This window comes from Cydia fagiglandana, chromosome 4 (genome assembly GCF_963556715.1).
Source record: "Cydia fagiglandana chromosome 4, ilCydFagi1.1, whole genome shotgun sequence".
NCBI lineage: Eukaryota > Metazoa > Arthropoda > Insecta > Lepidoptera > Tortricidae > Cydia > Cydia fagiglandana.
The window spans coordinates 18,258,686-18,283,668 of record NC_085935.1 but is presented as its reverse complement, the minus strand read 5'-3'; the positions used below and the strand labels follow the sequence as shown (position 1 = coordinate 18,283,668).

The 24,983-nt window shown below is 35.9% G+C and overlaps 1 protein-coding gene across 2 annotated transcripts in view; it reads left to right on the top strand.

Moving 5' to 3' along the window:
- Positions 1 to 24,983, top strand: part of LOC134663993 (dual specificity calcium/calmodulin-dependent 3',5'-cyclic nucleotide phosphodiesterase 1) — a 293,727-nt gene that overhangs the window by 176,394 nt on the left and 92,350 nt on the right. The window contains exon 3 of one of the 2 annotated variants that reach the window (XM_063520554.1): positions 22,373 to 22,459. The exons of the other annotated variant lie outside the window; for it this stretch is intronic. Within the exon in view, the coding sequence (XP_063376624.1) occupies positions 22,373 to 22,459 (87 nt within the window). The remainder of the gene's footprint in view (positions 1 to 22,372; positions 22,460 to 24,983) is intronic. 2 annotated transcript variants of the gene reach the window in all.

Here is a 24,983-nt window from a genome sequence, read left to right as displayed (position 1 = left end):
TCATTTTCCATAGCGCTGACCAGACGCCGACGCTCGAAAGACGCTAGATATGGGGGGGGGGGGGCCTAAGGCGCAAGGGCACTGTTAATTCGCCGGCGTCATTCCTACGTTTCACAAAAGCTGCCATCCAGCCATATTGTCGCAGTGTCATGATACATAATTAAAACAACTCTAATTTACCTCCGCCTCCAAGTTGATTAAGAATTGATATTCGCCAGTCTAGTCGTGTGTGTGCTTAACATGAACTTTACTATGTAGCCACTGTGTATTTGTAACACGGAATAGTTAATAGTACCTACAGTTAATATATGTATTACTTTAATATCCAGACATATTAACAAGTATGATTTTCACCGTATTTAAATTCGGAAGACCTGGCCCCAATTTCACATCGGTGACAGGTGCGTCGAATTGTAAAATCACTGTTGCTGACGTCACAGGCATCCATGGGCTACGATTACCACTTACCATAGGGCGGGCCGTATTCCTGTTTGCCACCATCATTGTATTATTTAAAAAAACTTTATTATATCGGAAAAAACAGATATTTCTCCTCCGAAGTTTCTGACAATTGTCAAAGATTTAGAAGAATTGTAGGTAATTCTTGACAGGTAATGAGTTATATGTCGGAATTTCGTGACAATTGTAGTGTTTCTTGTGACAATTGTCATAGACTTAGCAAGAGAAATATCTGTTTTTTTCCGATATCATAAAGTTTATTTAATAATACAATGATGGTGGCAAACAGGAATACGGCCAGCCCAATGGTAAGCGGTAACCGTAGCCCATGGATGCCTGTGACGTCAGCAACAGTGATTTTACAATTCGTCGCACCTGTCACGTTGGTGAAACAGGGGCCGGCCAAACCAGTACGCACTTTCTGATTGACGCAAAGGCGCGCGCGGTGCCAGAGGGCCTACCGCGAACCACGTTCGATGTGTTGCCTCCCTCGGGTGCTCTACTCATCCGCGCCTAAGGAGTAACAGTTCTAGGGACCTAGCCAAAAGTCTATAGAAAACATTAAACGAAACAAATATTGTATGCTTTTCTATTTTACTAGTACTGGGACAAATACTGGGGCTGTATATCGACTCCCGATACATTGTGAAAACATAAAAACCAACGCCAAAAGTCAGACCTAATACTGAATACAAGTTACGATCTCCTTAAAACATGAAACATTCTTCACAACCCTTTTAAGGTCGCGACGAACATCTTAGGTCTTGTGTCAGTCGTAAATATCGAGTGGCTACTTTCTATAACGCGTATCTATAACACACTGATCTCAAAATTGAACTTTATTTCACTCAGAATAAGATTGGAAGTACAATTATACAAAATTATATGTATATGATCTTGTGAAAGTGTTTCGGGTGTTCTTGCAAGGCCGATTGGCTACTTTATCTCGTCGAGATGGCTCCATTACGAGGTTGAAATCGAGACGGACCCAGCTTCAGCAATCTAGGCTTTTTTTGAGAAATTCTTTGTTCGTTACAACAAAAGTGAGTGAGGAATAAGGTAAATTAGGTTTTTTACAAGTGTTTTGTCTGAAAAAAGTTTAATAAAGTCAGAGTGCCTTCCATGTTCTACGTTTATTTAGCTTTATTACATTTTTAGTAACAAGATTTTTTTACTTTTAGTAACAAGATCGGCTACGTCAGCCACTTGCGAGCACATCAGAGACAGCAACGGAGTTGATAGCAGTCGCCGTGGCCGAATCGGCCGTGGAGAGTTATTTATGTTGTTAAGTTTTCATGTCTTTCGAGACTTATTTTAATGCCTTTTCAAGGTGCTTTTTCGTTTTTGTTCTTCGTTTAAAATATAATGAAATAGTCTAACAGTTACAGTTAATTGTTGTCAGAATGACACTTTACTGATTTTGGAAGGCCAGGAGCTTGATTACCGATGAAATAATTTCGATTAAGTATTGAACAGAAGCAGATTTTTTCTAATGTTATCAGTTTATTTTCAAGATCGGTGATCGGTCTATTTAGGTATATCTAACTACTAGTGACTAGAACATACAAAAGAGTTTTTTCCTAAGCTAAAGCGAAGACCTTCGCTTTCCCTCGGTTTGTAATGTTTGCACAGTAAATTTTCAACGTACAATCCATATAGCCTCTTTGTATAGAATATTAATTTAAAGTGAGCCTTTTTCATTGCTTGAAACCGTATTTCCTGAATTCGCTTACCGTAGAAGCAAAATATTTCATAAGTTAGACATATATAACACAAATACGGCAAGTTGACGTCAGTTTCATAACGCAGCTAGTGAGTTTAAGCACGAATGCATTTGATATGAAACCTAATTCGACTATGCACAAAATTGTGTAGTTCCACTAGTTTCTAAGCACTTCTGGGATTTCCAGTGAATATTATTAACCTAGCGCAATTTTATAATTGCACCTAGAGTAATTTCAAAATTAGTTCAACTTTTTTTACGTTCCTCTTAATTTGTACATGGGTGTATGAAACGGGTTATTGCGGATTGCCATAAAACAATCCTAACCTAACCTAATCTATCTAAAAGATAATCTTACGAATATCTTGAAAAGTTAACGATTTCAGAATTATGACTAATGATAGTATAACAAACAATAAATTATGACATAAAACTTTATGTCAAACAAAGGAACAAACTCAAATTTGAAATCGAAATCAAAACATTCAAATCTCGTTTTTTCTTGTCGAATATTGTCAGGTGACAAGCAAAAGTCACTAATTACTAAAAGAAAATTAAACAAAAATCAACCTTCTGTTAGTACTAATATGGTTCATTATGGCTATGTACTAAGTGATTTTTGCTTGTCACCCGACGATATGAAGCTTTTTTCGCTACCTGAAATTCAACTTCTAGGTACCTATGTATTTTTTTCCCTACTAGTATTTTTAGAATTTAGAAGCTTATAGTATCTTAGAAGGAAAATCACGTCAGCTACCGCCATAAGGGCGATGGGCTTAATAGAATTTGTAAGGCAACGGCCCCTCGCACCAAAATGGTCCATTTGGCTGGAACCTTCTAAAAATGTAATCTCACACGCCCGCGGTGCGAGCAGGAGCACGATTCAGACTTTACGACTTGTTACAGTTTTGACCTTATTTTGATATGATCTTGAAGACTTCTCATGCGAATTGAAGTGAAAATCGTGGGTGAGTTGCGAGAATCACCAGTGGGGAGACACTCCTGACTTCGGGCAAACTCGGCTCCGTTCGGCTCAGCATTGCTCCGATCAATTATTAGGGATGACACAACTTGACGTCCCTTTGCATGCACCACCACAGATAAGATAATAACTTGAATTTTGACAACCCTAAATAGTCGATGCTATAAGTTAGAAAGGGATATCATGATTCGAACCTGAACCACTGTCAAACTTCGGTTTTGTAGGAAGTGTCCTTTCTGTACGGTAATATTTATTACTTATTCTGTGGAATCACAAAGACGATTGTTAAGGTTGTACGAAAACCAGTTCAAAGGCATAAAAAAATATAAACAAAATTTCGACTTCCAGGTTGCGTGTTCATGTTGTTTACGGGTTTCAAGCAAGGGATTAAAGATACCTACATGAGATCTAGAGTAAATTCTTCTAATTCAATTATTTCATTGAGCTAATACTAGAAACATGACAAATACGCTGATAGATTGCTAATAAGATAAGTAAACTATAGATTATAAAGCTTTGTGTCATACACTTCTCGAAGAAAAAAATATTAAGAGCCGTCTCCGTCTGTAATATGCATTAGGCAGATTCCTATTAGGGACAGTCGCCATTACATATATCGGAGCTGCTACGGTGCTCAAAACTATCTGGACATGGTGTTTAACATCTTTATAAATGGCAAACTAGAAAATCTTTTTCAGATATTTGTAAACACCTTGGCCGCTCCGTTATATCTGATGCCGACTGAACTCGCCCGCGCTCGCTACCGTCAAGAATACTGCGAGTTTACTCCATCCTTTTTGTATGATATTCGACCTTTGACCTCTTGGTAATTGTTTCTGAATTTTTGTAGAAACATTTGGCATTCTCTTTGATGAAGTCTAAAGAAAATATTTTAAGAAACGTGTATATGTTTGCAGTCGGGTTCATGTTTCATATTTTTCTTCCTCTAGAATTAGGCAACAATCATCCAGATAATATTTATGAAACAACAGCTGAAATTGCCATTGGACATAACTCAAACTATAAAATTTCAGATGGTACAACCCTCATAAAATACAACTGTTTCCAATGCGCCATTGGTACCAAACAAAATTATTTATTATTGTAATATGTTAAACTTCGATAGTACGAATCTCAAGAGAAATTCCAAAGTTACGTTTTAACGAGCTTTTGTCTCACCTCTATAAAAGGTGTGGACTTAGAGAGGTCCCTCCGGGTTTTTGTTTATCTTAAAGAGGTCTCGAGTAACAGCAGCAAAACGAATGAAAAATTCAAACTAGAGAGGCAAATTATACAAACGTGTAATGTTTATAGCCTTCTTATTTTCTTCGAATAACAGAGGTTTGTTAATGAATAACTTGGAGATTTTTTCGAGTTAGGTTAGGTTCGATACAGGTATGTAGGTCAAATTAAATTTTTCAAGATATGGGGGTAAGAATTGCACTAGATAACCGTGAAGAGAATGTTTACTTCGTCTTGATGAGGTTAAATTTAAGGCTTTGGCGGGAAGAAAATAGCATTTTTTTTCGTGTTAGCGAAGATTTCGTCTAGAGCGAGGTTCGAAATATCGAGATTACACTGTGGTACCCTGTGAATGGCTACTATTCTAAAAATTTTGAACTCACACACGGAAAATTTTAAGTAGACCCAATTCAAACTATATTCAGGCTACTGCGGTAGCAAATGTTGGTTGCAATGACATTTACTAGGGTCTGTGTATCGATAATATTTTATTACTACAGTCGGCAAACGATGTACCATTGAACCAAATGGAGTAAACAAATGTATACTTTTATAGGTCTCATGCTGGACTGCATTGTATATATACCTAAAGGTGACAGTCCATTTCTACGGACGGCAGCTCCACTACCATTCATTTTACTATGAAAATTGACAATAACACCGACGCTTTCGTACTAGTACGAGTAGTGCAGCTGCGGTCAGAAATGGAATATTACCCTAATACAGGTACTATACCTACTATCTCTTTATTTAATTTTAATTATGTCAAATGCCCATCCGAATAAGGCCCCAGAAATATAAAATTCCCGCTCCTGTCAGCGATCCGGGGAACACCGCCGATAACGACTTTGAACCAATTTACGATCTTTCTACCGTCACAGATCACTTAGACACTGGATGGAGCATACCTATTAGGGCTTTAGGGCCACTTGCACCATCCCACTTAACTCGGGGTTAACCGGTTAAACCTTCAGTTACCATGGACACCAGTACAATTTGACACTGGGTTAACGGTTTAACCGGTTAACCCCGGGTGGACTGGTGCAAGCGACGCTTAGACGTCTTGCGCCCAGTACGTAATAATAAATGGGTATGAAAGCGTAACCAATCATTTTAATTGAGTCCACATGTACCTACTTACGATATGTTCGCGCGTATGTTAAAAATTAAATGGAAAACAGAATTCCAATGTAAACTAGTGTAACTCGTGGCGTTAAAAATGACTATTTTGTAACTTTGAGTCATTTTTTTATAGCCGCCAATACTTTTTGAGCAGAAAAATCATTCTAAAATACTTGTGATGTTATAAATTATATTTTTTGTTTTGCATTTGGCCTTATTACGACATTATTAAAAATAATATAGGTAACTTTATCACTGGTCATATAAAACAACACGATATTGTTCGGGAGATAGTCTGTGTCCGCGGTTTAACGGGTCCTCGTAAAGTCGAGATTCGCGTCGCACGTTCGGGTCATTAAGTCATTTTACAGCTAGATGACAGCCAGAGATTTTGTCAGCAATGTAATCTGGATGCGACCATTCGTGGTGATGAATTTGATCAGATTAGATTACCTATTAGTACCTATGAATAATATTTTTCTTTGACTTATGATATGATACCTAAACATATATACCTAAAGTCCCGCTAGCATTTGCGGGTGTATAGTATGTAAATAACTTGGCATTGTCTTTATTTTATGTTTAGGTACCTCGTAGTATTCATCATAAGTAAAATTATATGTAAGTTGGCATGATTAATAAAACTTAGCTAAGCGAATGTGTGTGCAAATATTCGTTATGTATTCATTACTACAAGCCAAAAGGACTTTACTTAACTTTTTACCTATACTTACCGATATGAATGTAATATAACTCGGATTCAAAACCTTTTTCCGAGTGAGCCTCAAACCAATTCAACTTTCAAATTGAAAACTAATGGAAATTTCATCGTAACTCCTTTTGACAGATATCTACATATTCTAGTGAGTTTGATAAGCTCTCTCACGTTTGCATAAAATATTTTCAGGGTATATTTTATCTTTTAAATATATTTATCAGCCGGGCTAGCACATGATTGGCGCGACAGTATCTCGCGGCAAGATAGGGTAGTCTATCTCGCCGCGAGATACTTTTTATAGTTAGCGAGTTATTTTGAACTACCTAACTCAAAACCCATGTCTTATATATAGGTGACCGTAGGCCGAGCACATGATTGGCGCGGCAGTATCTCGTGGCGAGATAGACTACCCGTCTTTTTCTATGTTAATAATAGAGGGACGGGTAGTCTATCTCGCCGCGAGATACTGTCGCGCCAATCATGTGCTAGCCCGGCTGGTCGCATAAATTTCGCCCGCTCACTATAAGTTACACGAGCCATTTAAGTAGTAATTTACATTTAAAAATTTAAAGAAGTTGTTTAGGTAAATAATGAGGTCTCTATAATTATTATTGTGGAAGTAACGTGTGCAGATATTGTGAATACCTTGCCCGCTCAGATGTATCTGAGACTGTACTGTATAATAGCTTAATCCAACTCGCCTATAACCTCTGGTCGCGGGTCGCATAAATCTCGCCCGCTCGTTACGGGCTATACGAGCCGAGTAACAACGGCTTGTGTTCTGATACACAGGCGATCATTCGAACCAGTGATAATGTGACCCCAGAGAGATTAATCTGGCTCCAAAGAGCCAAACCAAGTTACAATCTATGACGTGATTTTTCTTCGCATCTTTTTTTTTAAAGTGCCACGAAATGGCCCCATCTTAGCATGTTCCTGGTGGCTTCCAGCGCTGATCTGCCGATGAGACCATCAAGTGAGAAGAATCACGGAAGGTAACAGACAAGAAGGAAAAAGACATAGAAATAACATACAGTAAAAAAATAGTTAAATAAGAAAAAAAAGTTACACAGCAAGAAGATACTAACGACTATTTACAATTTCCTCATCTGTATATTTGCATCTGTAATCCATCTATGACTAATGATTATCTAGGATTGTCACTTTGCGTACACGTGATTTGCCTGGCCGATCCCAGCGTTTTCTCGCTATGTAGAAGAAAGCGACTAAGAATAGAGAACCCGCCGAGCTCTCACAGGCCAATTCAACTTTTGGTTATTCGATATGTTTCCAATATGACACTGATCTATCAGTCTCAAAGTGACATTTTTGGTAGAATACCTACTGTTTCAGTTTGGTGGGCAAGCCGTCACTTTTGCGTGGCAATCAACTGGAATGGCAACCCGCGTAACAACGGATTCTGGGTCATACAGTCAGCCAAGAAAGTGGTTTACCTGTTTTCGATTCTATCATCTGATTGATAGAGTCGAAAATTGGTAGACCACTTTCTTTGCTGACCGTACCACTCGATTTTATAGGAATTGTGCGTTTTCCTACTCTATAAAGGACTGCTATTGTTAAATAGGATTTGATTTGGGATTCAAAAGTTGACTTTTTTGTAACTGACATAAAATTCGTTAGATACAGGAAAATAAATTAAAAATTAGGACAATGTACAACCATAACACGATTACTTTTTAATAATCATTAGAAAATAAGCACACAATATTGTTTATTTCAAAAGGAAAAGCAGCCAAAGCTAATTGACATTTATTGCTATCTGTCTGCTTAAAAGACAATCAAGCTTTTTTTAACTTAGTCTTCGCCTTAAATATATCACGATAAAAGAAGTACTAAGTAATTGAAGGGAAGAATCTACTCATAGTAGACACATACATACATTACATTTACATTTTATTTAATATCTCATTCGTTCCCTTTATACAAGTTGTATATGTCGCAGTAAGATAGATAAAGCCGTTATATAGTTATAACCCTAGGGATATAATTATATGACGTAACATAGTTATATGAAAGCGATTCATTACTATCTTACTAGGTATATAACTATAATACGGCTTTAGTTTAGTGATATAGTTATATTACTGGATTAAGTTTAGTGATATAGTTATATTACTGGATTAAGTTTAGTGAAATAATTTTAGGTAGGAGTGCAGCGGTGCGGCGGAGGTATAGTTATATCCCTAGGGATATAGTTATATGCTGTATAATACTTTTTAGCAATATTACGTACAAGTACAGGTCGATTCACGAAAGCTGGCGCGAGATTTCTACTGAGTGACAGCTATTTTCATTGAAATTCTGTCAAATCTCGCGCCAGCTTTCGTGAATCGATCGCAATGCCTCATAAACCCTTAAAAATAGCAGCATGAAAATATATATAATAGTTGTCTTACTAGGAATATGATTATAATACGGCATATAACTATATCCCTAGGGATATAACTAAACCTCCGCCACACTGCCGCACTCCTAATACCTACAATTACTATCTTACTAGGAATATGATTATAATACGTAGTTATGTACTATACGGCATATAACTATATCCCTAGGGATATAACTATACCTCCGCCGCACCACTGCACTCCTACTTACAATTATTTCACTAAACATAATCCAGTAATATAACTATATCACTAAACTAAAGCCGTATTATAGTTATATACCTCGTAAGATAGTAATGAATCGCTTTCGTATAACTATGTTACGTCATATAATTATATCCCTAGGGTTATAACTATATAACGGCTATATCTATCTTACTGCGACATATACAAACTATCCTTTATGCAAGTTAAGCCAGCTGACATCCTTTGGAAACGTCCAATTATCCAATTAGTACGCACAAACAAATTGTAATTAAGTTACACTAGAGCAAACATGATTAACTAAGACGTAGCTCTTATGTTATTTGAATATTAGAAATCAAATAAGGATGAGAACGTGAGATAAAGAGATGATAAACACAAAATAATAAATTATTTCTGTAGTTAATGTACCGGCTTAGCACTTAGCTAAGCTGGTTTGGTGAGACAGTTACGCCGTCATATTATTCTATTATAAACTTACGACTTAATATTTCAGTATTTATTTTTACTGAGAACAACACATTTTTTTCGCATGCAGTAAATTTTTGCCGCCAGTCTCTAAACAAACCTTATCCGTCCTTAGTAATTTCTCACAACTCCTATTTAGGTATAATAGCCTTATAGCTATTAGCTTAAATGTTTTTCATTGCACTTTATTTACCTACTACAAAATGTGAGAATTGTAATTACTTTAGAAAAAAATAGTGACTCACTTGCAAGTGAAAGTTTCGTATCACATTAAAAATTATAAAATAGAGTGACAGTGACTATCATTACCCTCCCTTCTACAGCAATCGGCTTAAAAACCCCCACTAGCACTCCACAATAAAATTGCATTACTTATCAATAAATCCTCCTCAATTCCCAACAGTAATAATTGCAATAAATACTGATTTACCGTACAGAACAAATGACACGCGGAACATATTTAATAAAGTTTATTGATAATGTGCGGTAGATGGCGGTAGTAATAAATATCGCGCACGCAGATGGGATGGTACTCATAAAGCTTCGCGCTGAGAATCGATCCTTGCGGAACTCTGAGGACGCAAGAAATAAGCTTCAGGTATAATACCTGAAATTAATAACCTCCGTGAAACAGAGACATGTTAAATATATTAAGAACGGGTCACTCACGTACGTACGGGTGAGTGACCTGTTCTTAATATATTTAATAATTATAGGTACTTTATACGAAGACAGTACCATTAGTAATGAAATAACATTACCTTTAAGAAGTGTCAGTATTGGAATAGTAGTGATTGGAATAAAAGATAAAGTTATCGTCATTACGTTTAATAATTAAGTTTGTAATATTTTGCTTCATTATTGGAGTTAATCAGTGTAATGACAGTTTGGTATCATTGACACTGTAATGTTTGGAATTATATAAATACGTATTACATTAAAATGTACTCTATTACTATAACCTTACACTTTGTTTTGATCCGACAGGGAAAGAAGAACGTGCCAAGCAAGAAAGTCAAGTCTTCTTCTGACCAAATAAAAGACGCCATTAAAAAAAGCAAAAATATTTCAGGACTTATCCATACAGTAGACACATTTTAGCTTACCTTCATAAATTATTTTATGAGCTTCACACGCTGCCTTTTGTCCTCCAGGCCCTATTGTTAGATTGTTATTGCCACTTTTATAGTCACGAAGCAATCGTGCGACGAGAAGCATAAACCTAGTCTAGCTCTCCCGTTAACATCCTGAAATCTGAGGGCCTACCGCGAACTACGTTCGACGTGTTGCCTCTCTGTCGCACTCGTAAATTCTTACTTAAGGGGCTACCCGAGGTTTTCAACGATTTTTGACAAGTTTTGAACCGTATCTTCTTTTTTTGCACTACAGATAGAATTATAAGGCAAACGGTTATCGGTTCTTCAATCTTTTATCTCCGGTTTTGTCCACCGTATTTTGAAAAAAATTAATACTTATTTTTTTATGAATTTTTTAAACATAGTCTAAAAAAACACTTTTTTCGTATCTAGTTTGCAGTGTACGATCTTACATGTACGAAATCCACATATTTGGGTTCGTCTTTGAAGTCTCGAAAATCGTGTCCAAGGTTTTAATTTTAAACTAATTAACACAAAAGTTATGGCCAGAAAACCAGTTTTTTAGCCTAAAATTGTTCAATTTTGATGTTAAATATCTCGAAAACAATGAACTTTACAGTAAATATGGGATACTATATTGCTTAAAGCCGTTGCTGTTAATATGATAAGCTACAAAAAACATTAGAAAACTAAAGGATTCAGATCGAAGGTCATTGGCGTGGGGGACCCCCTTAAGTATGACAGAGGCAACACGTCGAACGTGGTTCGCGGTAGGCCCTCTGAGCTGTGTTCGGAGCGTTATTGAGTACTTATTCATTTCATAATATATAGGTATACTTACGAATAAATATGTTGGAATCAAATCTTAGCTTGGAAATGGGAAACTGCATAAGTTAGATGAGTTTCTTAGACGTATTTTAACTTTTGCGGTAGCCGGTTTAGAACTTCCTAAATAAACGGTTTCTGTAGATGAGGTTTTGATAGGATAGGATTCGATTTTATAGATAGACGCTAGCGGCCAATGTATCACTTTCGTGCTTACGTCTCCGGTTTATTTAACAGTATCTTAAGGCGAATTGCATAATTATTATAAGTTCAAAAGAGTCATGAGTTTTTGCGACTTAATTTGTAAAAACTGGAAAAGAAAATAGTTTTGCCCGATTGCCAAGCCCCTATTTTGTATTCTTGTCGGAGTTTTGTCCTACTTCAGGTACCTTAAAATCAATTACTTACTAAAAATGGATATAACGTTGAAGTGTGTCATTAACTACCAAGAAAATATGAAGACCTTCGTCAAACATACATTACCTACGTCGATAATATTTGTATTAACTAGGTAGTATTCCGATCGCAGGTTGATCCAAGAAAGTTGATCGCTCAAGCGTACCAATATTCGATTTTTATCAGGCAATAGTGACAGATTTTTTTGCAACATTATTTACTTTATACCGTTAAGTTTTTATCACACACATTATAAACCCTTTATGATGCGTTCGTTAACCCCAAGCTACGACCAGCACAATGATAAACTATTTTGTTACAACAAATTTCTGTGCAAATGTTAAAATTGCGTAATAATAACGCTGGTATCGATTTAATAATGACATTCAAATTTCGAACATCTCTGCAAAACAAAAGGAATTGGATTTGTCCCCATTTCTAGTATCAGTTGAGGTGACGTTTTACTTAGTGTGTGACCGATGTCCGCAATGGCTTACACTCGTCATTGTGTGTAGAAAAAGCAGTGAAATAATTAGGCATTAAAACACTCGTGTCATGCGTTCACGGAAGAGTCTTGCTATTAACCTTTTAACCGCCGTAGACTGATATATTAAGACATACAAAATCGGGCTCTATTCGCCGCGGACTGATAAATAAGACAAAACTTCGAGTAACTTCATACCGCCGGTAACACGAGCACGCTTGATGAAAAATTCTATGGCGGTTAAAAGGTTAAGACGAAACACTGGTTTACCCAAGAGACCGACATACTGCCGTATTCGAACTTCAAGATATTCACAAGATAATCACTTTTACGTTAGATAGAGTAAGATATCTATTAGATGTGATCTCTAAGTCATATCCTGTGGAAATCGTTCAAGAGTATCTCCAGAATCGAGCAAATGTCAAATTTGACAGGTTAGATCTTAAACATATCGTTATCGTATCTTTGTGATGTCTAAAAGATGTCTAATGTCTATTTCATAATCCGAATCGGGCCCTTACTCTCCAACCAATCTGAACACGAGGCCATAATGTATAGTTGGTTCAGCGAAGCTCGGCTGCTTCGTAAATTATTCCCCACTGAATCAACGTATGTTTTCCTCAAAGGTAATTCTTTTCCACTTCCTTGTAGATCAAATACATGGTTTGGATGGAACTACTTAATTCTTCGTCATTTGTAAAGTTTTTGGGCAGACGTTTTTGATTATCGATAAGGGTAATATCCAGCCATCGTAAATTTTATAGCATTATTGGTGCAACGGAATGGTGTTAACGGAATTGGTATAGATATTTAATTCCAACTGAAATGGTAAATTAAGGTTAATATTAACGTAATTAACGCTAACTAATTTGGGTTGAAATTGTTTATACCAATTCCGTTAACACCACTCCGCTGCCCCGAAAATGCTATGAAATTTTTGATGTCTGATAATCACTACAACTTATAAAACAAAGTCCTCCGCCGCGTCTGTCTGCGTTCGTTTGTATGTTCGCGATAAACTCAAAAACTACTGAACGGATTTTCGTGCGGTTTTCACTTATCAGTAAAGTGATTCTTGAGGAAGGTTTAAGTGTATAATTTGTTAACCCATGCGCAGCAGGGGCGGGTCACTAGTTTATTATGAATAAACCCTACGGCAGTAACGCCTTATAACCTCCGACACGAATGCAATACGTAAACGAGCTTTAAATAGATTGGCTCACGTTCATTAATAAGTATTATGTAGCGTGTAATTACCGCTTATTATAGGTAAGAAAATCCTTTCTAACATGCATGCAATGCATAATTAATATTATAAATAGGTACCTTAGTAACGCGTAACTTGGGAATGACAACTGTGTTAGTATATTTAATCTTCATGTAATTAAATTATAAGTAGGCAGAATTATTCAAATTTATATAATGTAGGTACCTAGAAAGGATGAGTAATGTAGTCTTCAAACCGTAGGTATGTTATATTACAGAAATATGAAAGGTCTATTTGAACACTTGACTACTACAATGTAAGAGAAGTACATATTAGCTAATGGTCTAGCTACTAGAAGGATTTAGTTGCTTTATAAATCGCAAACCTATTTCCGTAGCTAGCTCTCCGTCTATAAGCGTTTACCTAAATCAGACAGCGCTCGATCAGCAGAGAAGGTGCAGTCGGTATTCCAGTCGAAGATTCTCTAAAATGCAGTTTTATTAGACTTACTTACCCGTTGAAAATAATTGTAATATGTTCAAGTCTCACGGGACTTTTATGGTTTAAAAAGCTTTTATCCCTATCGCTTTAACGTTTCTATATCTCACTCACATCCCATTAACATTTGGCATAAAATTTGGCGAAATCACTTATATTCTACACGGGTATTTGTGCCTTCAATCATATCTAACCTTCCACTCCAGAATGTACCTACCTAAATGAACCTTTAACTCAAAGTAATAATATTCAAATTTGAATTCCATTTATACTTAAAAATTCAAGCTTGCTCTCAGCTATTTCAGTTTGGCCGTTTACGTACAAGAGGTATTAATTAGAGATGCACCGGATATCCGGTTATTATCCGGTATCCGGCCTATCTGGCCATTATTTTACTATACGGCCGGATACCGAATAGTGACCTTCTATCCGGCCGGATACCGGATAGTAACAGTTCTTGATTTTGGAGTAAACAAATTGGATTTAAGAAACAGACACGGTCATAATCGTACTTGTTTATTATTTTAAGGGGCTACCCCACGCCAATGACCTTCGATCTAAATCCCTTAGTTTTCCAATGTTATTTGTAGCTTATCATATTAACAGCAACGGCTTTAAGCAATATAGTATCCCATATTTACTTTAAAGTTCATTGTCTTCGAGATATTTGGCATCAAAGTTGAACAATTTTAGGCTAAAAAACTGGTTTTCTGGCCATAACTTTTGTGTTAATTAGTTTAAAATTAAAACCTTGGATACGATTTTCGAGACTTCAAAGACGAACCCAAATATGTAGATTTCATACATGTAAGATCCTTCACTGCAAACTAGATACGAAAAAAGTGCTTTTTTAGACAATGTTTAAAAAATTCATAAAAAAATAAGTATTCACATTTTTCAAAATCCGGTGGACAAAACCGGAGATAAAAGATTGAAGAACCGATAACCGTTTGTCTTATAATTCTATCTGTAGTGCAAAAAAAGAAGATACGATTCAAAACTTATCAAAAATCGATGAAAACCTCGGGTAGCCCCTTAAAACAATTTATTCATTCCACTGACTTGCACGCGCAGTCATTTCGAACCTAGAAATGAGTCCGCGCGAACGTTTACTAGGAAACAGGTCAAACCTGCAGAATGCGCACCTGAAAAACCGAAATGTAGGTATAGTTCCGCCGGCCGAATATCCGGTATCCGGCCAAACAACTATCCGTTGCATCTCTAGTATTAATTAACCCCTAGTTTACAGAGGCAGTGAGGTTCATAAACACGCCCGGTAAATGTTTGCACTGGACTCGAAAGTCTTTGAGGTACAACTAAAATGAAAGCCTGTAAGATAGCGGCTTGGTCGGTTTATTTTGGACGTCATTTTACTTACAAATAGGATACAATTGCAGCTATTTTATGGAATATTTTTATGATTTGTGTTTTTTAATTAGTCACACTACTATATGTACTGCTCGGTCTTCAAAGATTGCATAATATGCAATCTATCCTATTTGTAAGTACAATGTACCTATATGCAATGCATATAGGTACATTAAGTATATGTATGCCGGTCCCGCATTCGCTTATACAGCCACGAGAGACGTTGTTCCTCGCCTACAGACGCTGCATAAATCATCTGTCAAGATCTTAAAGGCCTGATGATGAAGTACTAAATAGAGAATATCGCTCCGATTAGAACTTTAAGATACGTCACATATTACGTCCAGATACGATATGGATTAGATATCACATTATCAAAAATGACGTTTTTGTTTGAAGAAAATAATATTTTTTCTTCTCACAATCTTGACTGTCGCTTGAGGCCTCATTTCCCAACATACATCAAAAGTTGAGAGCTTAATAATACCGAGATCTAATGGAAGACGGTGGATTACATCAAAATCAATATTCCCACAAGATTACCAGCCGTCCAATTTAATCTGACACCTACCTCCATTCTTATTACTAAGTGGGAGAGGCTATTTTTCACTGGCAGTCTGCTGGCAGTGTATTGGATATCAATGAAGATTAGACCTGATAAGCCGTTGAGACGCTGTTAAGTTTGAACATTATTTTCATAAGTATGACACACCCTCAATATTTAAATTTATTAATAATATTTTTCACACGGATAGGAGTTGTTTCAGTACAATTTTACGTTTTAAGAGCCCTTCAACGTGCACACTAGCGCCACAGCCTAATAATCGTGATTATTTAAATTTAACGAAAGATATTGAAAAAAAGGGGCCGCTACGTACTGTATTGAGTATTTAAGTACCTTTTGAATACATCAAACTAGTTTTTATGTTGCTGGTTTCGTCGATCTAGGCACTCAAAACAAAACCGGCCGTTTTAACTTTGGACGTATAGATTGACGAATCCAGGAATATAAAAACTAGTCTGATGTATTCAAAAGGTACTTAAATACATAATACAGTACGTAGCGGCCCCCTTTTTTCAATATCTTTCGTTAAATTTAAATAATCACGATTATTTTGCTGTGGCGCTAGTGTGCACGTTGAAGGGCTCTTATGTTATAAATTTTATGAAGATGACAGCTGCTATCATCGTACCCAAGGGTCGTGGAATGTATGGGCCCCAATACATTCCACGACTCTTTTCTTTCCGAACAGTCTCTAAGTACTAATATGTCAGTTTAATTAAGTACAATTTCATTTCAGAATGAAGATATAATTTGGATTATTTTCATGTCAGACATTAGAGTAATCACGGATGCTTTGATTTAGAATTAATGTTTAATTCCGTTTGTAATTACATTTGATTGGAACGTGCATACCCTTCAAAAGTTACGTGATCACCCTGCGGATTGAGCTTGATACGGGTTTGCCCTTTATATTTTACACGTACTTATATGGGCAAAATGTTGATGGACGGAGAGCGTATGGTAGACCCAAAAAACGATGGATGGATTGTGTGAAAGAGGATAGGAGAAAGAAAGGAGTGAGTGCTGAGGACACGAAAGACAGATAAGGGCAGGGGAAAGAAGATGGGCAAAATGTTGGTACACATATAATACATATATAATATAAGTAGTAGAAACCTCTTACCAAAATGTCACCTAAATTGAGAAAATCAAAATCTTCTGTATATCTTTCAATATTCCAAAATTTGGAAGTAGAAGGTTTTAACATGCAATATAAGAAAATTAGCGTTTAGGTAATTTATACCTAATGTCCACAGGAATGGTTATGAAACCTTAACTCATACTAAAAAGTTTTTGACCCATATTCGATGGTATTGGGTCCTCTAGGACTATTTAAAATTTTCTTTTCAATGCTAATTTAAATATTTTTTGTTACAGGTAAACACCAGATTCACACAACAAACACTTTCCTTTCTTTCTTGTAAGTAAACAAGACCCATTCTTCATCTTCTCCATTTATGTTTTACTGAGAATTCTTTCTTAACTTGAGAAGAAATGAGATCAAACTCTCTTAAATACGTACCCATTGCTTTTCAAGGTAAATATTTGTATGATTATTGTTGAATGTTAAAATCGTATACTTTGTGAGAGACAAGTTTATTCAGTAACGTAAAGTATTATCCTAAATCGATTTTAATGTCACTAAAGGACGCTCTATATGAAATTCTAGACATTCTAGTTAGTGCGAAAAACAGCATAACTTGAAATGTATAAAACCGATGGCCTTAATCATTTTTAGAGGTAGCATTTTCTGTTACCTAATTATCAACACATTTGCAATTTCTTTGTAATTGATTTTTTTTTACTGATCGACGTTACTAGTTATATATTGAGTATACACTTTTAAGTATGCACTTTTAAGACCTCGATCCTCATTGCCTGCACACCGCGTACTGTAGTGCAAATGGCTTGTCTCAGTATACAGTCCTCCTGTTTATAAAATGATGTTAGTTGTAGCCATACATATGGCACTTTATTTCTAATAAAAATATGAATTTTAGCATGAAATATCATTGACAAGTAAATATGGATATTTTAATCATAAATAAGTAAGTAAAACACAGTAAATCGGAAAATAATCACTTGTCTCAGTATAACAGAAATAGATAGAACGCTATCAATTTCTGTTCGTAAAATCAAAATGGGTGAAAATCGTAATGTTCGTATTTGTAACTTCTGACCTGCTAGCATGAGTTGCGCTCTCGTGCGTGACTCCATAGGTACAGTCAAGGAATTTAAATTCCGACCCATTTCGTACTTTGTCACAGTGACAACCGTATGAGGTCTCTAGCGGCTTTCATATTGATTGTCACTGTGACAAAGTACGAAATGGGTCGGAATTTAAATTCCTTGACTGTACATCTTGCGCGACTTAAAGTATAGACTTTCGCGCGCGAGAACGCAACTTGTGGTGGACCGCCTGGTGGCTAGATCAAGAGAGAAAGACAAGGAGAAAGAGAAAATATAACTTGTGTTATATTTACCTATCTAAATAATCCTTTAGTCTCTAGAATAATCCTTTCCAAAGTTGTCCGAGATACAAATTCGTATTTGCTTTTCCACTGCTTGCATTATTGCTCAAAAGTCAGTCGCCTGCTGGTGACTCTTATGCGTATAGCTGAAGCTTCAATGATATTTCATAGGAACTAGCAACGTTTGTAAATGCCTTGTTAAGAATACAAAATATAATAATAGACACTTTCAAAACTTTTAACATTTAAAACATAATAAAATCACTTGCAGCTTTAAAACCGCCAATCACGAGTGATTGTAACACATACCAATACCCATAACTTGGGATAAGGCCACCCGTATCGTTGCGGGGAACTGGCCCAACAAACACTACTAAGTCACAACAAAACACAACAAATATAGCTTTTATTAAACAAAGAACAACCGCCGCCAGTGTCTCTAGCGAGGACCGATTGACTGACATCAACGACTCTAAATTAAAAAAATAAATATCTTACTAGTAAACGTTTTTTCTTACTGACTAGATCCATTACAAAACTATAACTATCAATATTTTGCGACTATCCAGTGGCACAGAATACCTATTTTGGATTTCAGGGGGCCAACTTTAATGACAGGTTGGTAAGTAGTGCCTATACCAATGAAGTCACTAATCGATACTTTTTCCAAATATATATAAGAACCTTAAACCAATCATTCAACTTTTCCCCAAAATTACACGATACGTATACAGACATGTCATGCGCACTATAATGATTTCCGTAGTAAGTACCTACGGCGTGTCTACTCTGTGCCAGTTTGCAATAATTGCTCAAAAATTCTCATTGTTACTGTGACATCGTAACAAATTCTTTCCAATATAAAATTTCAATCATGTTCTCTATACATCCATCCAATTCTTTTATATGAAATATTGTTTTCCCAATTCTGATATGAAACGTATCAGATCAAACCGACAACGTCGGAGGCAGGCAATTGTTTCGTATCGGTGGTCCAATGTTTCAATAAAATTGGGTTTCGTTTTGTCGGTCTGAAACTATACCTACGAGTGTCTAAAGACATTTTGAGCACCTAACCCGCTTAGCACTTCTGCTGCTAGAGTAGATATCTCTTCAGGTTCCGGTAATAGTATCGAGTCAGGGGGCCCAATTTGCTGTAGTTTTGATACGACTGAAGGGAAAATCATTTTGTGAATGGTCCAATTTCCTTACGATATTTGTTTCATACATAAGTTCGAACGAGCCACTAATAAGAGCCACTAATTAATAAAATAAAGAATAATTATTGACTATTTATTTTTATATTTTATCCTTTTTTATAATTAATGTTCTAGTTATTGTTCGTTGTTTCCGTTTTAATTGTTGGCATTAAGGCGGTAATGCTAGAGAAGGTCTGCCTTTTACAGTTTGCGGCAGCAAACTAGTATAGGTACAACTTGTGTCACGGAAGGGGTTTACCTATATAGGTACTAACTGAGTTTTTGTTTTATAATTTTATTTTGGCATAAGTAAACAGAATGTTATGGAAACCTTCTCAACTCAATCTATTCAAAAGTTATGTTTATTTTATGTCTCAAAACACAATAGAAAACGAATTTGATAGTAGCTGGACACCTCATACCACAGCCTCATACTATTCTTACTGTGACAAGGCACTCAATGAGACGAAAAAAAATATAATTAGAATGAAACTAGAAACTGTAAAGAAACTTTTTTGTTGACTTACGAAAAAGATCTTTGTGAATTTTATGAAATAACGTAACTTTCCAAAACGAATATTAAAATTTTAATATCCTTATAAAAAAGTTACAATGTCAACTTTCCACGAATTTCAAAGAGATGTAACTTTTTATATCTTAGCCTGACTTGTTTGGTTCAATTTTCAAGGGCCAAGAATCATGTCAATGAGTATCGTCAAAAGACTTACGTCCTTATTATTACCGTAACAGAGTTCAAGATTCTACTCTAAAGCAACCCAACGGATCACAAAGTTTGCCATTCTTTAGGTTTTGAATATTAAAAAGTTCTATAGATCATCGCGCGCAGATGTAATTTGAGTCTAATGTGAAATATCATACAGTTGAAATTCCTATTAAATCTTAATCGTATATACAATACGTACCATACGTTTGGGACTTCCAAGTTTTCACACTTGAGAATTGGGTACAGAGTAGTTCAGAGTACCTACATATTGAGTATGTTTTAATTTGGTAAATGTGCTTTAGCTCGTCGTGTATGTACTTACATGAAATTGCTGATCACATTATGATTTCATGATACGGCGTGATCAGATTGATTATTAATTTATGTTTAACAATAAAAACATAAAAGTTCATACGCACTGATCAGTACGTCCTTTTTGCGAATCAACATAGGTAGCTTGTTAATTACTGTCATAGGTATTTATCTTATAATTTTAGTACCTACCTATAGCTTAATTAAAAACATATGACCAAACGTTCCTGGGCATATCTTGAAAGTTGACGTTTTTTAACTGATATGTATGGCCAATTCAAATAAAACTTAAAACAAATATCTCAATTCCCGCTTCTGACGTAGTTTCTATTAGTTTCAAATTAAACTTTCTCCATTTTGCCGACTGTTTGAACAGGGATTTAGCAACTCTTTTGTGGGGAGTGTCGAACTTAAAACTAGTTTAAATAAATCCCGCCTAAAAGGAGTCAGGAACTACTGTTTTTTTTTTATTATTGATAACAAATTGAATGGTCCTTGATAGTTTTAGATAAATGTATTTAAAATTAAAGCTCATAAGAACGCAAGTAATGGTATTTCTGTAAAAATCACACACATAAAAATACCACTAAAATCACAATCATTGAGTTTATCGAAATCAGTTAAAAATAAACGTATTTTTCTTTCAAATATTTAGGTATTAGGGACTGTTGAAAGATATTTTTAATTATAGTCATTTAGCAAAATATTAAATAAATATTTACTATTTTTTGTCTGAAAATGACACATTTACAACTGAGCAAAAGCCACCGATTCATTTTATCAGTAACATTTCCATGACGCAATTTTCGGATCTTTTATTGTTGTTGTTTCATTACAAGTAAGTTTATGAGCCTGGGCTTCAAGTTTTATACAAAATACAAATACAAATACAAATTATCATTTATTATCATTATATTATACAATATAATTTTTCATCAATATCAAATCTTAAAAAATAATAATTACAAACCTTAATAATGATTGTAGTCTGTTTTTTAGGTATCAAAAAAAATAGGTATAAAAAAGTACGACGCCATACATAGTCTATGAAATATATTTCATATGGGTAGGACTGTATAGTTATATTAGGTATCTACGTCAAACGGTCTCTGAGAAAAACGCATTTAACTGATTTGCAAGACCGAAGTGATCCCATAAGTGTTCCGTGAACAAAGTTTTGTACGGAACACTAAAAAACAGACACAGATCGCCATGTTAAAAGTTAAAATGGATGAATATCTAAAACTATACTCTGTGGGAAAATGTTAATTTTAAGTGATCCGTTTTCATTTCTCTTGGGTGTATTCGAGCTAAAATGACACGTGTAGGACTGTAGGTTGTTCCTACGATATGCGATATTATGTGTGCTCTCAGGAGGCTTTAGATTCAACTGAGAAAGTTTAATAGTTTTAAAGGCAAAGTTTGAGAGACTGAGATTTATCTTATAAAATGAAATTTAAATGGTAGATAACGATTTATCTACTGTTTTAACCTATATTCGCCGAGGGGCCTATAAAAAGGCTTCATTTTAACTCTTATCTTTACTTGCTAGTTTTGATGTCTAGGTGGTTAGAGGGTAAGTATACCGTCAACCTTAGTATAGGCAGTTGTTTGACTGCCAACAACAAGGGAGTGTTTAATTTACGGGCTCTTAGAATAAATCTCGCTGTCAGAACGAATAGTCAACGATCATCTATCAATATACTTATGTATCTTACATATCTACATATTTCTAGGGCGTATATAGAGGAGTAATGACTTATTTTATAATATACTTACCAATTAAGGTACCACAAGTATCACAACCCACCTCTATAACACTCCTGAAAGTGTGACCTTTACCTCCCACACCCAATCCAATATGTACCCTGTGTTAATGTCCATATGGTTGGTGTTGCAGTGGCGAGTCCGCCGGGCGGCGCGGGCGCACCGCGGGAGGAGGCGCCGCGCCCCCCTCCGCCCCCCGCACCGCGCAACGGCACCCCTAGTAAGCACGGTCTTTTAGGAACTGGTGGTTATCATGATGTATTGTTGTCAAAGTTGGTCAGCAATATGTGAAAAAAATTATCAAACTAGCAAGCAATAGACCTCAATCGCAAATATGTAATGTGAGGTCGAGAATGAACAGCTTTCTATCTCTCTCCCTCCCTCGCTCTCACTCTCTTTCTCTCTCTCTCTCTCTCACACACACACACACACATACTCTCACTCTCTCTCTCTCTCTCATACATACACTCTCTCTCTATCGATTTGAAAATATTCTCAGAATAAGTTATTAAACCTGATGGCTACCTAGTATACCGTTACTCCGTTATTCCTTTTAGAATTCTATTGTTCATATACAGTGTGTGTCTGGCCATGGGGCTTTAAATCCAGGGCTCGATTCTACTCGCTAAACTGAGCTACTTTTACTATGGCACCAACCCCGAAATCCTGTTATGTTTTTTTACTTTTTCATACATTTTGGCTGATCAGATGTCGACGTTTTCTATAGAAAAGCCAAAATTTTTTCCTTGATTTGAGGGTTGGTCCCATATTCCGTCCCATGAGTGACAGCTTAGTTTAGCGAGTAAAATCAAGCCCTGGATTTAAAGCCCCATGGTCAGACACACCATGTATACTTTTTAGGAGATTTAATTGCGAAACTTTTCTGGAATGCCCCCTTAAAAATGTCCATAAATTTTCTAAAGCTTTTTTTTAAGTACCGCAGAACTAGTTTTATTAGTAGACCAAGTCAGAAAATCATTCTAAACCCAAAATCATGATAGCCACCTACTACGTGCACGTTATGTACTGCCGCATACCTCCTCTCCGATCTTGCACTTTTGCATTCGCAAGTTACCAACCTTATAATTTCGTGTATTTTTATATTTTTTCGATTGTGAACTATATGTTTTTTTAAGTTCTATGGCAGATTTTGATGTTTTGATGGGAGTGAATAAAATTAAACATATTTTTATCAATAAAGTTTTGGTATCCAAAAAAACATTGTCTTGACCTGAACTGTCCTGTAAAGACATGGAATATTTAGATTATTAGCTAAGCAATACAATAACTTTGATAGAACTTTTATCAAAAAATATTTAAATGTTATTAAGCTAAATATTATCTCTTGGATGGAACACGTAAACTATATTTTTATTTATAATATTACAAATGAATTAGGTGTCAAGCGGACCTCATGCTGCCATGAGCCGTGGCAAAAATGCCGGGATAACACGAGGAAGATGATGAATAGGTATTGCAAATGAAAATTATTCATATTCAGGGTATGAATTATTTATAGCTACAAACAATTTCGTAACGATTATATAATAATACAAGAAGACGTAGCCTTTTTAGTCCCATCAAGATCTGCAAAGTCTGAGAATATCTGATTTGACTATGCTTCACCGTAGCATGGCCATTTTTAAATTATCGATGTTGTCTTCTATATATTGTTGCAGCAATTGCAGCGTTTTATCAGTCGTTTATTGGCATGTTGATATTTTTTTGTGTAACTTTACTGTTGAAGACTGGCACTTGATTCTCAAATACGTGATTCTATTTGATGCTCGAATACCGCTCGGGATGACGAATGAACGAACGAAGCCTTGATATATTTATATATATATTATTATTTGTTTCTCCATTTTGGAATTCACGGGCCTACAAATCCCGGTCTTTTGATAGGCTTGCGTGGGGATATAGATCCAACACGTAGAGGCCCCTTGGAGAGCTTTAATGTCATGTAGAACGCCTGCTGGAACCCGTTCACAGGCGCAACAATAAACACCCATGAACCGGTCGCAACAGGCATTGGGACTATTGCAGAAAAAATGAATCCCACCAAAAACATTCTGTAAAAAACTAGCCAAGTCTCGATGGAGCTGCTTGTTTATCTCTAAAAAGTAATGAAATCTAGACAAAGTCGTGCCAAGTCTAAGGTTCCTTACTGCGATTTCTTTATTATTATAGTTAATGTTGTGTGACTTGGCCGTTGAAGGGTACACAAGGGTACAAAACCAGGTGCTCCATGACACCATTGCACCAATCTGTCGCCAGCACCGCTACCCATTGACGATGGAAAATTGCCACTTGGAAAACGTTAATTCAATAACCAGTCAATTGTAGGCTTGATAAAGCTGCGTATTTCAATAATACTTATGTATGGGCGAGCCTGAAACAAACACTTCTTTTTGGTGCAATGGCAGATTGGTGCAATGGTGTCATGGAGCACCTGGTTTTGTACCCTTGTGTACCCTTCAACGGCCAAGTCACACAACATTAACTATAATAATAAAGAAATCGCAGTAAGGAACCTTAGACTTGGCACGACTTTGTCTAGATTTCATTACTTTTTAGAGATAAACAAGCAGCTCCATCGAGACTTGGCTAGTTTTTTACAGAATGTTTTTGGTGGGATTTCACTTCTTTTTGTAGAAACCCCCTGGCACTGATTAAAATAACCGACTTGGTTTCACATTACATCTCAAAACTTTTTTGTAGTAAAAGCGTTGCGAGACTTGCAC